The sequence below is a fragment of the Parambassis ranga genome, chromosome 14, assembly GCF_900634625.1.
Source record: "Parambassis ranga chromosome 14, fParRan2.1, whole genome shotgun sequence".
NCBI lineage: Eukaryota > Metazoa > Chordata > Actinopteri > Ambassidae > Parambassis > Parambassis ranga.
The window spans coordinates 8,503,613-8,520,794 of NC_041034.1; the positions used below are offsets into that span (position 1 = coordinate 8,503,613).

At 43.6% G+C, this 17,182-nt stretch overlaps 2 protein-coding genes and 1 long non-coding RNA gene across 15 annotated transcripts; 1 reads left to right on the plus strand and 2 right to left on the minus strand.

The window, feature by feature from the left end:
* Window positions 1-1,072: 1,072 nt before the first annotated feature.
* Window positions 1,073-4,590, minus strand: LOC114446680 (spidroin-2-like). 2 transcript variants are annotated; one of them, XM_028422394.1, is made up of 11 exons: window positions 4,509-4,590; window positions 4,390-4,431; window positions 3,782-4,232; window positions 3,681-3,692; window positions 3,137-3,598; window positions 2,919-2,966; window positions 2,735-2,800; window positions 2,573-2,608; window positions 2,382-2,405; window positions 2,115-2,180; window positions 1,073-1,620 (listed from the first exon to the last, which is right to left on the minus strand). In XM_028422394.1, exons 2-11 carry the CDS (start codon window positions 4,426-4,428, stop codon window positions 1,577-1,579), a joined length of 1,248 nt encoding a protein of 415 aa, XP_028278195.1. In that variant the 5' UTR covers window positions 4,429-4,431; window positions 4,509-4,590; the 3' UTR covers window positions 1,073-1,576. The 2 variants fall into 2 exon arrangements, with proteins under 2 accessions (XP_028278195.1, XP_028278194.1); XM_028422393.1 differs by having other exon boundaries at window positions 3,137-3,601.
* Window positions 4,591-5,896: 1,306 nt separating this feature from the next.
* On the plus strand, window positions 5,897-16,004 carry LOC114446681 (salivary glue protein Sgs-4-like). 12 transcript variants are annotated; one of them, XR_003671770.1, is made up of 9 exons: window positions 5,897-6,037; window positions 6,187-6,507; window positions 8,732-8,875; window positions 9,935-10,153; window positions 10,684-11,725; window positions 11,938-12,081; window positions 12,124-12,266; window positions 13,347-14,105; window positions 15,810-16,004. XR_003671770.1 is itself a non-coding variant. In XM_028422396.1 (7 exons), exons 5-7 carry the CDS (start codon window positions 11,687-11,689, stop codon window positions 13,924-13,926), a joined length of 948 nt encoding a protein of 315 aa, XP_028278197.1. In that variant the 5' UTR covers window positions 5,897-6,037; window positions 6,187-6,507; window positions 8,732-8,875; window positions 9,935-10,153; window positions 10,684-11,686; the 3' UTR covers window positions 13,927-14,800. The 12 variants fall into 12 exon arrangements, 1 of the variants encoding a protein (XP_028278197.1); XR_003671767.1 differs by having other exon boundaries at window positions 10,684-10,980; window positions 11,340-11,725; window positions 11,938-12,266; XR_003671761.1 differs by having other exon boundaries at window positions 6,187-6,254; window positions 6,322-6,507; window positions 11,938-12,266.
* On the minus strand, window positions 6,293-6,777 carry LOC114446684 (uncharacterized). The gene is made up of 3 exons (XR_003671771.1): window positions 6,739-6,777; window positions 6,560-6,616; window positions 6,293-6,369 (listed from the first exon to the last, which is right to left on the minus strand). It is a non-coding gene; the product is annotated as an uncharacterized LOC114446684 (long non-coding RNA).
* Window positions 16,005-17,182: the final 1,178 nt, after the last annotated feature.

Below are 17,182 nucleotides of genomic sequence, written 5' to 3' on the forward strand. Positions count from 1 at the left end.
CTGACCTAGTAGCAGCTTGTTGTTTCCTTTTTTTCTTTACAGCTTAACTTGTGGTTATTCAAGTTGCAGTTTACGGCCTACACCCTCCTCTGTATGCAGGCTCTTATATGTGTGCAACACAGTAAATAATTCCAGCTGCAAAAAATAACATCATGAACAAATGTCATTGGTCATCTCTTTACTTCAGAGAGCATTGTCAGAAAGTGTACAAACAAAAGTGCATACTTTTCTTCATAGGCCACATCAAAAACACAGATGTCAAAAACACATTTTGAGCTACACATTAGAGACACAAATGTGAGCTGAAATGCAAAATGAGATTCAGTTGCTCTTGTTTTATCCTTATGACATCACAGACTACAATGTGATTCAGCGCACATTCAAGGACAATGTACAAAACAGAGCATTTATATTCATCATATTAGTACACAAAAGTTTAACAACTGTAACAAACGCGCACACAAAGTGACTAATTCAAATATTTCATATTGCATTAATGCACTTGAATTTGTAAAATGAGACTAAATAGATTTCTCAGCATAATTTAAAAAACGTTTTTTTCAACAGTGTTAAAGGAGGTACATCAAAAGAAGAAAAACACAGTAATAAGTACTCCTCAGATGTTATTTCAATGCACTCATGTATTCATGTCATACTACCTCACATTTAGTTTGAGTTCTTATGTAGAAGGTAAAACTAAGCCACATGACAAACAGTGTCCTTCCAGCAATGAGCAAAAATGCATGTTAACCCTCTTTTTCCTCTAATATCACTCATATTGTTATAACAGTGCTTTTAATGTTGTTGAACAGAGTGGAATAATCTCATGAGTGAAGACCTTCAGCATGACTTTAGTTAACATCAACAGAGGCTGCTGGAAGCATCAGCTAATAGCCAAAAGTCAAAACACCATACCATAGAACACTCTAATTCCCTTCTGTTCATCATTCCTCAAATAAGCAGCCATCTGTCTTTTTGTCTATGCGCATTGCTGGAAACAAGTGTTTGAACTTTGATGTAAAAGCTAAAAACAGTGAATTAACTGCTCAAAGTAAAAAAAAAATCCAGTCTAACTGGATAAAAGTGTAGCCTTGGTGAAATGTTTTTTAAACAGTGTGTCAGCATGCAGACAGGTCTGAAGGAGCTGCCCTGAGGGAGTCCTTGGTATCAGTCTTAACCCAGAGGATTCTGGTACTTAAACAGGAACACAATAATGATATTCAACGCAGCAACAAGAAACAAACAACTATTTTCATACAGCTTGGCCCCAATAGTTTTATGTTAGTGATTCTCAACCTTGGAACTAGAGCTCACCTTCCTGCAATGTGCCATTTCTTCTGTTGTTCATGTAACAATACAGCTCTTAATTTAATTTTTTGGAAAGATTAATATAACCACTTTTCACCTTCTTTTAAGGAAACACAATGCTAACAGGTGGAGAACATACTCAAATTAAAATATAACATGGAATGTGTTAAAACTTTAGCTCCTATGGTTAGGTATGACATTTACAATCTGGGATCATGTGATAGCACCACTGTTGTTTTAATGAGGTCACTTCCTGTCTGTAGGTCTCTCACTTCCTCCTTCGACTGCAGTATTTACCCTGACAGCCAGCACCTAAGAATCAAAGAATTATTCTTCACTTGATATCCAACACACATTCTCTATGGATACACTATGATTAAGGCAGTCAATAAGTTTAATATGAAATCACATGCTGAACAAAACAACACTTAACAACACACTGTCAGTTTTGGTCAGTTTAGATTCCCACTAGCATTAACTCAGATGGCAGGCTCAGTTTGTATTAACCACAGCCACAAAGTTCCTGTGGCTGTGGTATGAAGCAAGTTTTTTAACATCCGTTCTGCAGAATCCATTTTTCTATCGGTGTATAAAAGAGGGTGGTAAATTACCCAGAAACTGCCTTATATCGTTATCGTGCAACATTTAAGCCAGAAAGAGAACTGTGCAACCAGGGAAATGTGACAACAGGCTGTATGCATGTGTAACTGTTTTGAAATGTGTCTGAGTGAGTTATTGTGAATACACAAGGCTTACTGGAAAACAATACTCTGCATATGTTTTTGATTTGTTATTATTTTATTTACCTCTGTAGCCCCCTGCTCCAAGTAAGGCCTGCAAGGCTGCATATTTGGCTGCTTTCTGTGCCTTGGCTGAAGAACATGAAAGACAAAGAAAAAAAATAAGTAATAATGCAGATAATTTAACAAACACAGAAATAATAATCTTTTGCTTTATTGCAAACAAGGAAATTATGGAGGATGGCATATATGTACTGTTTGTGTATAGCATATCTAAATGACTGGAGATAACTGAAGCGTGCATATTTTCAGAGGATAAAGCGGTTTTCTTACATTTTTGCCCAGCCCCTGGGTATCCTAACAAACAACAACCAGAAAAAAGTCATAATAAACAACTGTTGCTTCACATATTTTTTTGTTATCAGAGCAACAAGAATGGGAATATGCCAACACAAATAATTATGCTGACTCATGATAAAAGAATTTTCTCTTTAGTACTTAGTGTTATGCACTCAAAGTCTTACCAGGATAGCCTCCACCAGCCCCTCCACCAGTACCCCCTAGTGGAACATAGAACACATTACAGTCTTAAGGAATACTGTCTTAAACTAAATTACATATATATATATATATATATATATATATATATATATATTATATTTTTCTACTGTTTTGTTAAACCTGACCTGGGAAGCCACCTGGTCCTCCACCTACACCTAGGCCTGTTCCTCCAGTACTTCCAGCTACACCACCTGAACAGGAAAGTGTAGCTAAATCAAGCATTTGGTATCACACATTTTACAAATTAATAATCTGGTATGAGCTCTGCTCCAAATCACAATAATATTACATGTGTTCTTGTTTATTTACCTCCAGTACCTCCTATTCCAGTACCAGGAAGACCTCCTACTCCACCACCTGGTCGACATAGGTGTGATTGAGTAAATTACATCTTGTAGATGATGAGTAACACAATGTTTATGTTTCCCAGAAAGGTCATGAAGACCTGATACGCAGTCCAGTTTTTTTTTTACAGTTAACTTGGACTACTGTGCAGAAGTGTGCAATAATGCTTTTGAGAATTTTACCTGCTCCATAGCCAGTTCCACCCAACGATGAACCGTAACCTGTTTTAGGAGGCTTTCTTGACCCAACTGTTTGACCACCAGGTCCATATCCACCGGTTCCAGCACCACCTGGTCCAAAGCCACCGGTTCCAGCACCACCTGGTCCAAAGCCACCGGTTCCAGCACCACCTGGTCCAAAGCCACCGGTTCCAGCACCTCCTGGTCCAAAGCCACCGGTTCCAGCACCTCCTGGTCCAAAGCCACCGGTTCCAGCACCTCCTGGTCCAAAGCCACCGGTTCCAGCACCTCCTGGTCCAAAGCCACCGGTTCCAGCACCTCCTGGTCCAAAGCCAGCAGTTCCAGCACCTCCTGGGCCTGTTCCCCCAGTCCCAGAGGGGCCTGTCCCAATTCCTCCCGGACCATAACCACCAGGTCTAGCACCAGCTCCTCCTGGACCAGTTCCTACACCTCCCCCTAGAACTCCTGCTGAGAAATATGACATGTAGAGTACAGTCCTATGCCACGCACATTTTTTAAAAAGCAGTTGTCATCTTGACATGCTCACCTGTACTGGCACCTGGAAAAAGAAGATGAAAGTTTTTAGTTAAACAATGTTTTGGTGTCTCACCTCTTTCATGTATCACCTAACTCATGATCCTTACGTACCAAATTTGTAAGGTTTTCTTTTTCCTAATCCTTGGGCCCCTGGTACAAATCCTGTCCCTGGACCACCTGGCCCAAAACCACCAGTGACACCTGGTCTAAAACCTCCTGTGCCAGCACCACCTGGTCCAAAGCCACCTGTTCCCTGTGCCAGCGCCGCCTGGTCCAAAGCCACCTGTTCCCGTGCCAGCGCCGCCTGGTCCAAAGCCACCTGTTCCCGTGCCAGCGCCGCCTGGTCCAAAGCCACCTGTTCCCGTGCCAGCGCCGCCTGGTCCAAAGCCACCTGTTCCCGTGCCAGCGCCGCCTGGTCCAAAGCCACCTGTTCCCGTGCCAGCGCCGCCTGGTCCAAAGCCACCTGTTCCCGTGCCAGCGCCGCCTGGTCCAAAGCCTCCAGGCCCAAAGCCACCAGGCCCGTATCTGCCAGGTGCTGTACCAGTTCCTCCAGGTCCAGCTCCTGCACCCAGGAAAAGAGCCATTGGTTTTATCAGGAAATGTGTAACAGTAGTGTTTGGTATTGTTTTTCAAACAGAGCTGTGCAAAGCTCCTGCATGATAGACGTGTGTAATGATTAGACAACTCCTTGTACATTTTTACAGACAGTTGTTAATCACCTTGTCCATAGCCAGTTCCACCCAGTGAGGAGGATCCATAGCCTGTGAGAGGAGTTACCCGTTTGAATACATCTGATAACATGGTTATTAAATGTCCTTCTAATACAAGATCATTATACCTGATTTGGGAGGTTTTCTTGTACCTAATCCTTGACCACCAGGAATTGCTCCTGCTCCACCAGGTCCATAGCTGCCTGGTCCTGTGCCAGCACCTCCTGGAATAGCTCCTGCTCCACCAGGTCCATAGCTGCCTGGTCCTGTGCCAGCACCTCCTGGAATAGCCCCTGCTCCACCAGGTCCATAGCTGCCTGGTCCTGTGCCAGCACCTCCGGGAATATCTCCTGCTCCACCAGGTCCATAGCTGCCTGGTCCTGTGCCGGCACCTCCAGGTCCAAAACCACCTGGCCTAGTCATGACTCCACCCTGTCCTGTTCCTGTAGTACTGGGCCCATACAAACCTGGTCCAGTGCCAGCTTGCCCATAAGTACCAACACCAGGGCCACCTGGCCCAATACCTTGTCCCGTGCCAAAGCCACCAGGCCCAACCCCGGTTCCACCAGCTGCTGCTCCATAACCTAAAAACAAATAATGTTCATTTTCAGTTCTCTCCATAAATACTTCTGTGTCTATTCTTGTCTTACTTTTTGGTGGTTTTCCAGTGCCAGTGCCCCATCCTGGAATTGTGCCATATCTAGAACCTGGTTAACGGAGCATATAACACAATCAGCCAGTTACAGTCTGTTTAAATTAAGGGTACACTTTTTTAGTCAAACTAAACATACTTATTTGAATTATTATGTCAACTCACCATCAGGCCCCACACCTCCTCCAAATCCTCCAGTTCCACCAGGACTGGTTCCTACTCCTCCCACACTGCCTACTCCTCCTAGGCCAGTTCCAACTCCAAGGGTCCCAGCACCTCCAGGACCACCTCCAGCACCTCTGCTTCCAGTTTGGCCTGCAAATCCCCCAGGTCCAGTGCCGTAACCACTAGGCCCAACCCCGTAACCTCCAGGTCCTGCACCATACCCTCCTGGAGCAGTACCAAAGCCGCCAGGACCAGCTCCATAACCTCCAGGCCCTCCTGCTCCAAAAGCCCCATATGCTGGTGGAAAGATAAACACTGGCTATGTCATGTAATTTCTTTCACTGCTGAGCTTTATAAGAGGAGATACGTATGACAGCTTATAGAACCTTTGCCTGCTTTTCCTGCACCTTGGCGAGCTCCAGTTGGGTATCGTATACCTAAGAAATATGAAGGAAATTAAATGTTTTAGGTTGTTAAGGACATCTCTTTGCAGTAACTTGTGATGATTTTGCAGTGATTTTGTGGGTAGTATCAGATAGCATACAGTACCTCCACCTGGTAAAAGTCCAGCTCCTCCAGCACCATAACCTGTGATGGAAAAAGTATAAAAATCTTTGTCACTGTTTTATCGCCCTGTATTTTAGGCACCAAAACAAAGCAGCTCACCTTTTCCAGGTTTTTGGACTCCTCCTCCTACTCCACCAGGCCCTCCAGCTCCAGGTACTGAGCCTGCCCCTCCTGGTCCTCCTCCAACAGTTCCAGGACCTCTTCCCACTCCTTCTGGACCACCTCCAGCTGATCCAGGGCCACTTCCAGCTCCTCCTGCAACTCCACCAAAAGGTCCATATTCTGTATTTAAAAAGTAATATTAAACTTTTGGTCCTTTTAATTTTCTTTATACATTCAGATAGCAATATAAATACCTTTAGGTGGTTTTGGTGTTCCTCCTACTCCACCAGCTGCACCTCCTGATCCAATTCCTGTTCCAGTTGCAGGACTGTCTCCTCTACCCGGTCCTGTTATACCACCTGAGACACCTCCCGCTCCTCCTGCACTGGTAGGACCCCCTGATACTCCCCCCTCCCTTCCACTTGTGCCTCCTGTACCACCCCTCTCTCCATCAGGCCCTTCTTCTCCATCTCCTTCACCGGGTGTGTCACCTCTGGGGACACCTACAGACAAAGATCAGAAGACCAGACCTGTCATCAGCATAGAAGTAAAATTAACCAAAGTGGGGAAGCGTCATCTTCGTCCATGCTAAATCTACGCCCTTGGATATATTACATCACTTCAATGTTACAGGAGATGTGGTAAGTGATTTCACACATATGTGAAGCTTATCTTATTTTTTTTCTGATATACCTGGGGGTTTGAGAGGTTTTGCACCTGGTAGTGCCCCACTCAGATCTCCACCTGAACCTGCAAACATCATGTAAAAAAAAAAGGGTGAAATCAATTCACTAAATTTCTTAATATCGAATAAGATGACAGGTGTAAAATTGCTGTGCAGTGTGCTATAAGTGTCAGGTAGGAAATCTCACCTCCAGGGGGAAGTCTTGTGCCACCTGAATTTAAGAGAGAGAATGAAAACCAAGGAAACAAAAGCCAGGGACAGTCACTAAGTAATTGAAAATTAACAATAGCTTTTCCAACAGTAACATGAAAAGTGTGTGAGCCAATGACACTCACCAGTGCCTGCCCCACCTGTTTGAAACAATAGTATAAATATTGGTCAGAAAAATCAACACTACCAATAACTTTACTTTTAGAGACTGTAAAGGTTTACATACCAATTGGCTGTACGGGCCCACCAGCAACTATAATAACAGAAAAAAAGATTTTATTGCAAACCTGGCAATCTCTCAATTCTCAAACATAAATGCTCTTTGAATATGTTTCGTGCTCATGCATCCGTTTTATGTGAGACAGCCACGCAGTGTGTGGTGCTATTTTCATTTTGCCATTCCACTGATTATCATGCCATTTCAAAATGTAATTTATCTAAATAAAATAAGCTAAGCTCTCACTGTGTTTCTATTACTTACCAGGGGCAGCTTCTGTTGCACCTGTAGGATGTGGCAACAAGATTGTCAGTCTTAAGATTTAATTAATTTATCATTAGGTTGTAGTAGCAACATGTATCAAAAGAAGTGACAATAAATACACAGTATAAAAACTCTTATATACACACACATAGCAACCTACATACGACCACAGATGTACATGTTAATGTAAAAAAGGTTGAAGTGCACCTGTGATGATGCATTAGTCCAGGTTTGTGAGCACAGAACTATGAGATAAATTGAGTCTTATGGTGGAATTATGGAGAATTACATTATATAAATTAAACTTTCAAATACAAAATGTATATAACATGAGTATACTATAATGATATTTGAAGGGCATTTCAAGTTTTTTATATTTTGTTCAATTTTGTTTGTTGGATTTGGGGTAATTTTCTTTTTCAATGTAAAATGTATGAAGTGATTTGTGGAAAAAGAAAAGTGCTTCATTAATAGCCATAGCCACATGGTGGCACTGTCTGCACCAAAAGAAATACTGCTGTTTCTGCGGGATGGTTTTGGGGGTATGATAGGGCAAGTGAAGAATAAAAAGACCAACATGACATCCTCAATCAATATGACACAGCTACTTGTTTATGTAATAATTGTGCAAACAAACATGCAACATCTCTGACCTGGAACTGTGGACCCATTAATGCCTGGAAAAGTGAGAAGATAAGATGACACTTTTTAACAGAAGTTAATATTCCCTGAAAAGCTTTGAATTAAACAGAAGCCAAAAAAAAACAGCATTTGTATTTGTGTATATTTCGAAACTGTTGCACGAATGACAAATACCTGGTTTTGCTCCAATGATTGGGATTCCTGTTCCACCCAGGACATCTCCATCACCTCCTGTGCCCACTGGTCTGCCAGCTACACTAGTACTTCCTGCATGAATATTAATATAAAATCCTGCTCACAGTGGGGAGCATATTTCAACTGGACATACCATACCATATGGAAAAATGTTTGTAAAAAGTGTTGGCCCTGGAATCTGTGCAGCACCGCCTGTGACCGTCTGATCATTACAACCCTTGACCTGAATCTTTGTGGTAATTGCTGTCACATGCCAACTGCATAAAACATGAGGATGATTTCAAGGTATAAAAATGTTCTCATGATTCCAAGTTTCACTCACCATCTCCTCCAGGACTGCCAGACCCCTCTATCACACTACCAGCACTGCCATCAGCTGGAATAATGTTAGAAAGACTGAGATTTCAGAATAGTGCAGCACGTAAAGAAGAGAAATGACTTTCATGGTAATAGGTAATCATTTTACCTCAGTTAACCCAACTGTTTTCAATAGGTAGAAAAATCAAACAATAACACACATACCTTCAGATGTTGGACTTGGTGTGCCTCCCACAGTTCCAGCTCTTCCTCCTAAACAAACAGAGGTAGATGGTTACTCATAAATAAAATGTCAATATTCAATTAAAATATGAATTTATAATCTTGAAAACAGACTTACCACTGGGAGCAGTTGTTCCTACACCGCTGCCAGTGCTAGTGCCATTCCCTGAAACACCAGTGCCGGTCCCTGTACCAGCTCCTGTAGTGCCAGTACCAGTTCCAGTTCCTGCTCCTGTCCCTGGTGTGACTCCACCAGGTAATCCTATTATATATATGTATTTATATATACTATCATCTGTTGTGTGCATAATTTCTACTTGACAAAGAGTCCTGGCAACTACACCTTACCGTACTTAGCAGCTTTAGATCCAGCTGTGCCATAGCCTGAGGATCACAGCAAATAAGACACTAGATAAGAATTAACAACTAAAAAAACAAAAACCAGTGAATCGAAGACACAGAACCAGGATTGCAACTCCACTAATATTCAGAGATGTCATCTCATAACCAATAATTAAACACTTCTATACTAAAAGGCACAACTGAACACCAACCTGTACCTCCAGCACCTGTCCCAAAGCCTCCTGGTCCATAAGTACCTATAAAATTATACAAGTTTTACATTAATTTTACATTTTACATATGATACACTAGATATGACTGGAAAGAATATCAGCAATTAACTTTGAAAACAAATGTTCTCTGCTTGTAATGCTTAATGTTATTACAACCATGTCCCACCTCGTCCTGCTCCACCCCCAAGCACACCTCCAGCACCAGCTCCAACTTGACCTTGAATAAATCATATGAAAATAAATGTACTTTTACTGGAATTTTGATTTCCCGTCCATCTGGTTTTATTGATTAAAAGAGAAAACACTCATACCATATTTACTGGGTTTTGATCCTGGTCCATAACCTGTTGATAACAAATAACTTGTGAGACTTTGAGTCTTGTGGCTTTGACAAAACTTGATCTTGAACACAACTAGAAATGCTTCCTAAACCTGTTCCATAACCAGCCCCAGGTCCAACGCCATAACCTCCTCCGTAACCAGTCCCAGGTCCAACACCAGGTCCAAATCCTCCAGTTCCTGCACCATAACCACCTGCTGCTTACATAAAGACAAAATGTTTTTGTGAATACCACCAGGTCTAGTCCTGTAAGTCTGACAAGGCTGGTGTCTGGACTGCACAGTTTTTATATCAACAATGATTACATAATTCAAGCATTTTTTTGAAGTCGAGTGAATAATTATTTTTAATGCGTTGTTGTTCTCTTTTTTTTTTACCTCCCGTACCGCCTGGTCCAAAGCCACCTGGTCCAATTCCTGTTACAACACCTGAACCAGGTGTCCCAGGGATGCCAAATCCAGGTCCACCACCAGTCGTCACTCCAGTGCCTCGTCCTGGAACCCCTGCTCCTACTCCGAGGCCAGGCCCGGGCCCAGCTCCACCAAGTCCTCCTGCACCCAGGGCACCTCCAGCACCTCCAGGAACCCCTGCCAAGAGATGATTGAACCTAAACTAGATTGTAGTGACAAACATTTAGGAATAATGGATCTAAGCGCTGTCATCACAGCTGTTATATTTTCTGTCTGCTAATGCAAATTTTATTAATTTACAGTTTAATTGTGGAGATCATTACATTTCACAAAATATTTCTGTTCTGTCTTACCATATTTACGAGCTTTGGCACCAGCATAACCTGCAAACACACATTTTTCAATTAGCCATTGGATCTATATATATATATATATATTCAATTAGCCATTGGATCTATACATCTATATCTAGATATATCTATATATATCTATATCTATATCTAGATATATCTATATATATCTATATCTATATCTAGATATATATAGATATATCTATATATCTATATCTATAGCTAGATATATAGATATATAATAATATATATATATATATATATATATATATATATATATATATATATATATATATATATATATATATATATATATATATATATGGCTAGATATATAGATATATCTAGCTATAGCTAGATATATGCAGTCTTGTTTGTCTTACCACCAGGTCCAAATCCACCTGGTCCATATCCGGTACCAGCACCACCAGGTCCAACTCCCCCTGGTCCATAGCCAGTACCTGCACCACCAGGTCCAACTCCCCCTGGTCCATAGCCTGTGCCAGCACCTCCAGGTCCAGCTCCTCCAGGTCCAGCTCCACCAGGTCCAGTTCCTCCTGGTCCTAAGCCAGTTCCAGCACCACCAGGTCCAGTTCCAGCTGGTCCAACTCCCCCTGGTCCATAGCCAGTACCAGCACCACCAGGTCCAACTCCACCTGGTCCTAAGCCAGTACCTGCACCACCAGGTCCAACTCCACCTGGTCCATATCCTAAACCAGTGCCGAAACCGCCGGGCCTGACCCCTCCAGGACCTGTGCCTGGACCTCCCAGTGCCCCACTTAACATGCCTGCAGTATGAGTGGAGCAGCATGTCATATTTTTAAACATAACCTTCAGTTACCTTCAGTTGTTCAGTTATAAAATAAGTCTTACCATATTTACGAGCTTTGGCACTGGCATCATACCCTGAAATACACATGTCGCGTCTATTGCATTACTTCACAAAATTCAGCCTCTGATTATTATTTTCTTAATTTTTTTATGTTGCATAATTACAAGCTAAATTTCTGTAAACATGTGGATTTATAATTACCTCCTGGCCCAGTACCAGCACCACCTGGACCATAGCCGAGACCACCTGGACCAATACCAGCACCACTAGGACCATAGCCGAGTCCACCTGGACCAGTGCCAGCACCACCTGGGCCAGTGCCAGCACCACCTGGGCCAGTGCCAGCACCACCAGGACCGTAGCCGAGACCACCTGGACCAGTGCCAGCACCGTAGCCGGGACCACCCGGACCAGTGCCAGCACCACCAGCACTGTACCCGAGACCACCTGGACCAGTGCCAGCACCACCTGGGCCAATACCAGCACTACCTGGACCAAAACCAACTCCAGAGCCAGGCCCTACACCTAGTCTTCCGTCTCCGAGTCCTCCAGCTGTGCCAATGCCTCCAGTGCCTGGAAAACAGTTTGAGTGTACACTAGTATGTATTCATCATGGCTTTTGGTATTTTACAAAAAAAAAGCAAAAATACAAATAGTCTCACCATATTTGCGTGCTTTGGCTGAGCCTGGACCATAACCTGTGCCACAAAACACCGTCGGAGAGTAAACACTTTCTGTAAACTAAGAATCATGTTCAATTTCCACAATAATAGGAATTTACCTAAGCCAGGTATGCTGCTGCCTACTCCAGGGCCAGTTCCAACTCCACCTCCAGGCCCAGCTGCTGTTCCAGCTCCGCCTCCAAACCCGGGTCCAACTCCACCTCCAAATCCAGGCCCAGCTGCTGTTCCAGCTCCGCCTCCAAACCCAGGCCCAGCTCCAGCTCCGAATCCAGGTCCAGCTCCAAACCCAGGCCCAGCTCCAGCTCCGAATCCAGGTCCAGCTGCTGTTCCAGCTCCTCCTCCAAATCCTGGTGTGCTGCCTAGTCCTCCTCCAGGAAGTCCTACACCACCGCCCCCCAAAGCACCTCCTTGTCCAAGTGTACCTGCCCCAGCTCCAGTGCCACCTTCAGGAAAAAGAGTAGGTGTATGAAAATGTCAGTACAGTTTCTTGTTAGATGATGATAATGCAACACGCCTGTTAATTTTGCAACAAAGACTTTACCATATTTAGCTGCAGCTTTGGCTGGATTTTTTGATTTTCCTGCCCCTGTAATTAAAAAAAATAGATTTTTTAAATTGTTCTATTACACGTGTCTCTATTTAATCAAGGCACCACACAAGTGTTACATTGTTGTACATGGTTGGCTTCTTGTGTACCTGATTTTGGTGAGATTAGAGGGTATCCACGAAAAACCCCAGGCAGCTGCTGACCACGACCATCTAATGTAAGATGTAAGCTTATATAAAATACTGATGCACATTCGTTATTAGTAAACGTCTTGTAATATTTTACAGCTTGTAGGTTTTGGAGTTTATAACACTTACTTCCTGTTCCTCCTGGTCCAACACCCCCTTGACCTAGTACTCCTGATCCTGCAAGGAATTAAGCAACACTGTACTTTCAAACATGGACAGCATAATGTTACTGGATCTATTAATATAGAGCACATTTACCAGACTGAAGCCCTAGTCCAGATCCTGTAGCCACTCCAGGGAGAACACCACGACCCCCAAAACCTCACCAGAAGAGATGGGAAGACACTGTGAGAACTTTTTTCTCACAATCTCACAGTGATCACATGCTGGAAACAACATACCTTGACCTGGTACAAATCCACCTTGATAGAGTCCAGGTATTCCAATGCCTTTGTGATACAAAACTCATGCTTAGAATTTAGCCTTCTTTATTAATTATAGTCTGAGCTGATAGTGTACCTGGAACTTGTTTTGATGCTTTGCCACCCGTCTTTCCTCCTGGCAAACCCCCAGTAGTTCCAGTCTGTGGGAGCAATGGAGCTGAAACATGTAAACATGTCACTTTAGTAACGCAACATAGGAGGCCAAGTAGCAACACGTACTATTTTATTCATCTGTTTATCAATCCTTGGAGTTCAGAATTTATATTCAATGCCTGAAAAATATCACTGTTTGTGTTTGGTAGAATACATATATGGTATAATATTGATAATTTTATCTCTTGTACCTCCTCCTGGCACAGCACCTCCACCAGGACTGACTCCGCCACCACTGGGACCAACTCCTGTTCCCCCAGGCCCAACTCCTGCACCACCAGGACCAAATCCTGTTCCCCCAGGCCCAACTCCTGCACCACCAGGACCAAATCCTGTTCCCCCAGGACCCACTCCTGCACCACCAGGCCCAAATCCTGCACCCCCAGGCCCAACTCCTGCACCACCAGGTCCAAATCCTGTTCCCCCAGGCCCAACTCCTGCACCACCAGGTCCAAATCCTGCACCCCCAGGCCCAACTCCTGCACCACCAGGTCCAAATCCTGCTCCTCCTGGCCCAACCCCTGCACCACCAGGTCCAAATCCTGCTCCTCCCGGCCCAACCCCTGCACCACCAGGCCCAAATCCTGCTCCTCCTGGCCCAACCCCTGCACCACCAGGCCCAAATCCTGCACCCCCCGGCCCAACCCCTGCACCACCAGGCCCAAATCCTGCTCCTCCTGGTCCAAACCCTGCACCACCAGGCCCAACACCTGTCCCTCCAGGCCCAAATCCTGTTCCCCCAGGCCCATAACCTGTTCCCCCAAGCGATGTTCCAGAACCACCTGAAGCGAAGAAACAAATTTCAGTGATTAAAGCGATGAAATGCTGATTATTAATACAATCAGTAGTTACTTGTTTTGGGGGGTTTGGGACCAGTTCCACCAGTTCCTGGGTATTGAACACCACCACCTGGTCCATAACCAACACCTGCATCAGGAAACAGCTTTGTTTAGTTTCACTTTAAGGTAAGCATGTTGTTGAAAAAACGTAGTATGAGGATCAATGAGATCCATAAGCTATGCAGAGAGGGCAACATATAGTAGGAAAATTACCTCCAGGAGTGTACCCTGTTCCAGTTCCCTGACCTAGGCCAGTGCCAAGGCCTCCTGCTCCAAGAACTCCTCCACCCAAACCTCCATATCCTAGTGAGTAGGAAAAAAAGAGAATCACAAAGGGCTGGTGCTAAAATTGGTTGGTGCAAACTTCATGCAACAAATTCTGGATCGGACAGTGATCAACTGACTGTGTTTCTCTGCAACATAATTTTCAAAGTGTACTGTTAACACATGTACCTAACAGAAACCTCATGTGGATTAACTTGTTCTGTGTGAAGGTGTTTATTTGAAGTGTGTATGTTAGGACTGTTATGTTGGTAATATTTACATGATTGCAGAGAGGAAACAGAAGACTGTGTGAATAACATGAATCTTTCTGTGTCTCTTGTTTGTATTTTACCTGTGAGGTAATATAAGCAACTGTAATTATTTGTAGTTATGCTTAGTTAGAAATGTAATTGTATTTATACCTCTGCGCCTCCCTTTGCCTGGATGTTTACATCCTGTTCTTTATTGTGGACACACACACACACTAACTGTACATTGCTGTGGATGAAAGTGTGTTTGGCTGAGATGGCCAAACTTTGGTAAACTGGAAAATATGACATGTGACTCTTTTTCCTGTGCTTACAGTGACCTATTTTCTACCCACCAGGATAATGGGTGGATTTCAAAAGGTTCCACAAAGCCGAGGCTTAACCTCTAAGAATCATTTGGATGTTATCACCAACATTCTTCATCCTGTGTAGACACCTTACACATTTAGGGGATGAAAAACAGAGAGGCCTGAAATTCCAAAGCAAATCTGTCTTTCTGACTGACGTGATGACTTCCGTCCTTTATCAGAGGCTTACCATGCCTAATACATTATGCTTTATCACTCTGTGTGCATATGTGTGTGGGTGAGATTAGGTGGCCCCCAACAATAGCTTATAACCTTGAGGTAATGAGGAAATGAAATAATGGTACATGTATGCAGTCCTTATCCGGCTGCATTGAATTGACCACAGGAATAATATTTGCAGTGCAGAGGACTTCCCCTTATTGTGACGGTCACATGATGCACGTAAATATACATAACATATATAATAACATAATATACATTGTGTTAATGAATCTTACCAACTAAATTACCAGAATGGTGGACAAATGTTCTTGGTCAGCAGTCATACTATCCGATATAAATCATTCCTGTGCTAAATTCAAACATTTATTGACATTTAACTAATCCTGACTTTGTTAGTCTAGTCCTCCCAGGAATGGAAATTTAAGATGAATATTGACAAACCTTGTCCACCTGGTCCAAAACCACCTGGACCAGCTCCACCCAGCCCTCCTCCAAGACCACCATAGCCAGCTCCTAAAGTTGCATAGTAATAGAATTATGGAACAGTTTTCACTGTGTGTTCTTTATAATGTTGTCGCTGAGAAGCTTCTTTCTCACACAATCTTAAATCTCCATTTTAGTACTCACAGCCAGGGCAGAGGGTCTTACCTGTTTTTGGAGGTTTTCCACCTGTTAAAAGGCAGCGATGACAGGAAACATGTTAAAAATCTGCAAACTTTTCTCTGCCGATGGTGTAAACATATAAATCGCTCTATTTTTCTTACCAGCCCCACCCTGTCCAGGACCAAAGGTGCTTGGTCTGTAACCTCCTGGTCCGACTCCACCTGGTCCGACTCCACCTGGTCCTACTCCTCCCGGTCCGACCCCTCCTGGTCCAAATCCTCCAGGTCCAAATCCTCCCGGTCCAAATCCTCCTGGTCCAAATCCTCCAGGTCCAACCCCTCCTAGTCCAGCTCCACCTGGTCCAACCCCTCCTGGTCCAACTCCACCAGGTCCAACTCCTCCTGGTCCAACTCCACCTGGTCCAAGTCCTCCAGGTCCGACCCCTCCCGGTCTGACTCCTCCTGGCCCAAACCCTGCAGGTCCTTGAGCACCAAAGGAATACGATAATTATAAGGTGAAAACACACTCTGATAGTAGAGAGACTAGCCATCAGTACAGAAACATCATATACAAACACAGTCCCATTTGTTTCTTTGACGTAAAGCAACATAAGGATTTCATCATCTGTAACATGCCTTCTGTTTTGCCTGGCTTGTAACCTGGAACTCTTCCAGTATCTGATGTCATTTAAACAAAAGATAATGAAAATTTGAAATGCAGTGCTTGTATATGTGATGACAAAATCATTAGAGTAAAGGTATCATTTTTCATCTGAGCTACATCTGAAAGGAATGCTGATGGCTACATATACATACTGTACTGTATATACTGATACATGTAAAAAGTGTCTCCACCATTCAAACAAGTGTGCCATTGTATTTGACATATAACATCTACCTCCACCAGCTCCTGCTCCTAGACCAACACCAGTTCCACCTGGTCCACCTCCACCACCAGGCTGAAATCCTGCCCCAGCTCCTCCAGGGCCGAATCCTGTTCCAGGTCCACCTGGTCCAAACCCTGTTCCAGGCCCTGCACCAGCTCCTACACCAGTTCCACCTCCTCCTGCTGCACCACCAGCTGGTATGTATATACCTGATACAAACAGAGCCAGTTTAGATTTGATTTGTACTTCAATCTTACCCAGTCTGCTGAAATTGTGTTCCAGTGTTCATGAAATTAATTGACACTTTTCTCCATCAGTGGTGTATGCACAGTTAATTGGGGAAAAGTGTTTTCATTGTGTCCTAACAGATGACAGAATTTGTGGAATTTATGAGTCATCAGCCAGAGCTAACGAGGCATCATTTTCTCCCCTTTGCCAGCACTTAACCCATTAAATTTATCTACATAACAAGGATTAGATTAACAAATAGGATTAGATGCCACTCAGGAGAGAGAGACAGAGTGTGTGTGTCAAGTTGTGTGCCTGCTTGTGTACAGCGATTATCAGTGCTGGGCTCAGAGTCTTGACTTTTTCTGCAGCTGATAACGCACACTGCTTCATCTGAAAGGCATCCTGCTCTGGTCATGATTC

What these genes read in the sequence shown, in the direction of transcription:
- LOC114446680 (XM_028422393.1), bottom strand. Translation starts at nt 4,428, where the DNA reads ATGGATCCTCCTCACTGGGTGGAACTGGCTATGGACAAG. An exon ending in AGGACCAGGTGGCTTCCCAG is followed by an intron (nt 2,609 to 2,734) that starts GTCAGGTTTAAC and finishes ATGTTCCACTAG; the next exon opens with GGGGTACTGGTGGAGGGGCT. An exon ending in TGGAGCAGGGGGCTACAGAG is followed by an intron (nt 1,621 to 2,114) that starts GTAAATAAAATA and finishes TTTGATTCTTAG; the next exon opens with GTGCTGGCTGTCAGGGTAAA.
- LOC114446681 (XM_028422396.1), top strand. Translation starts at nt 11,687, where the DNA reads ATGCCTCCAGTGCCTGGAAAACAGTTTGAGTGTACACTA. An exon ending in AACAGTTTGAGTGTACACTA is followed by an intron (nt 11,726 to 11,937) that starts GTATGTATTCAT and finishes TGCCTACTCCAG; the next exon opens with GGCCAGTTCCAACTCCACCT. An exon ending in TGCCACCTTCAGGAAAAAGA is followed by an intron (nt 12,267 to 13,346) that starts GTAGGTGTATGA and finishes CTCCTGGCACAG; the next exon opens with CACCTCCACCAGGACTGACT.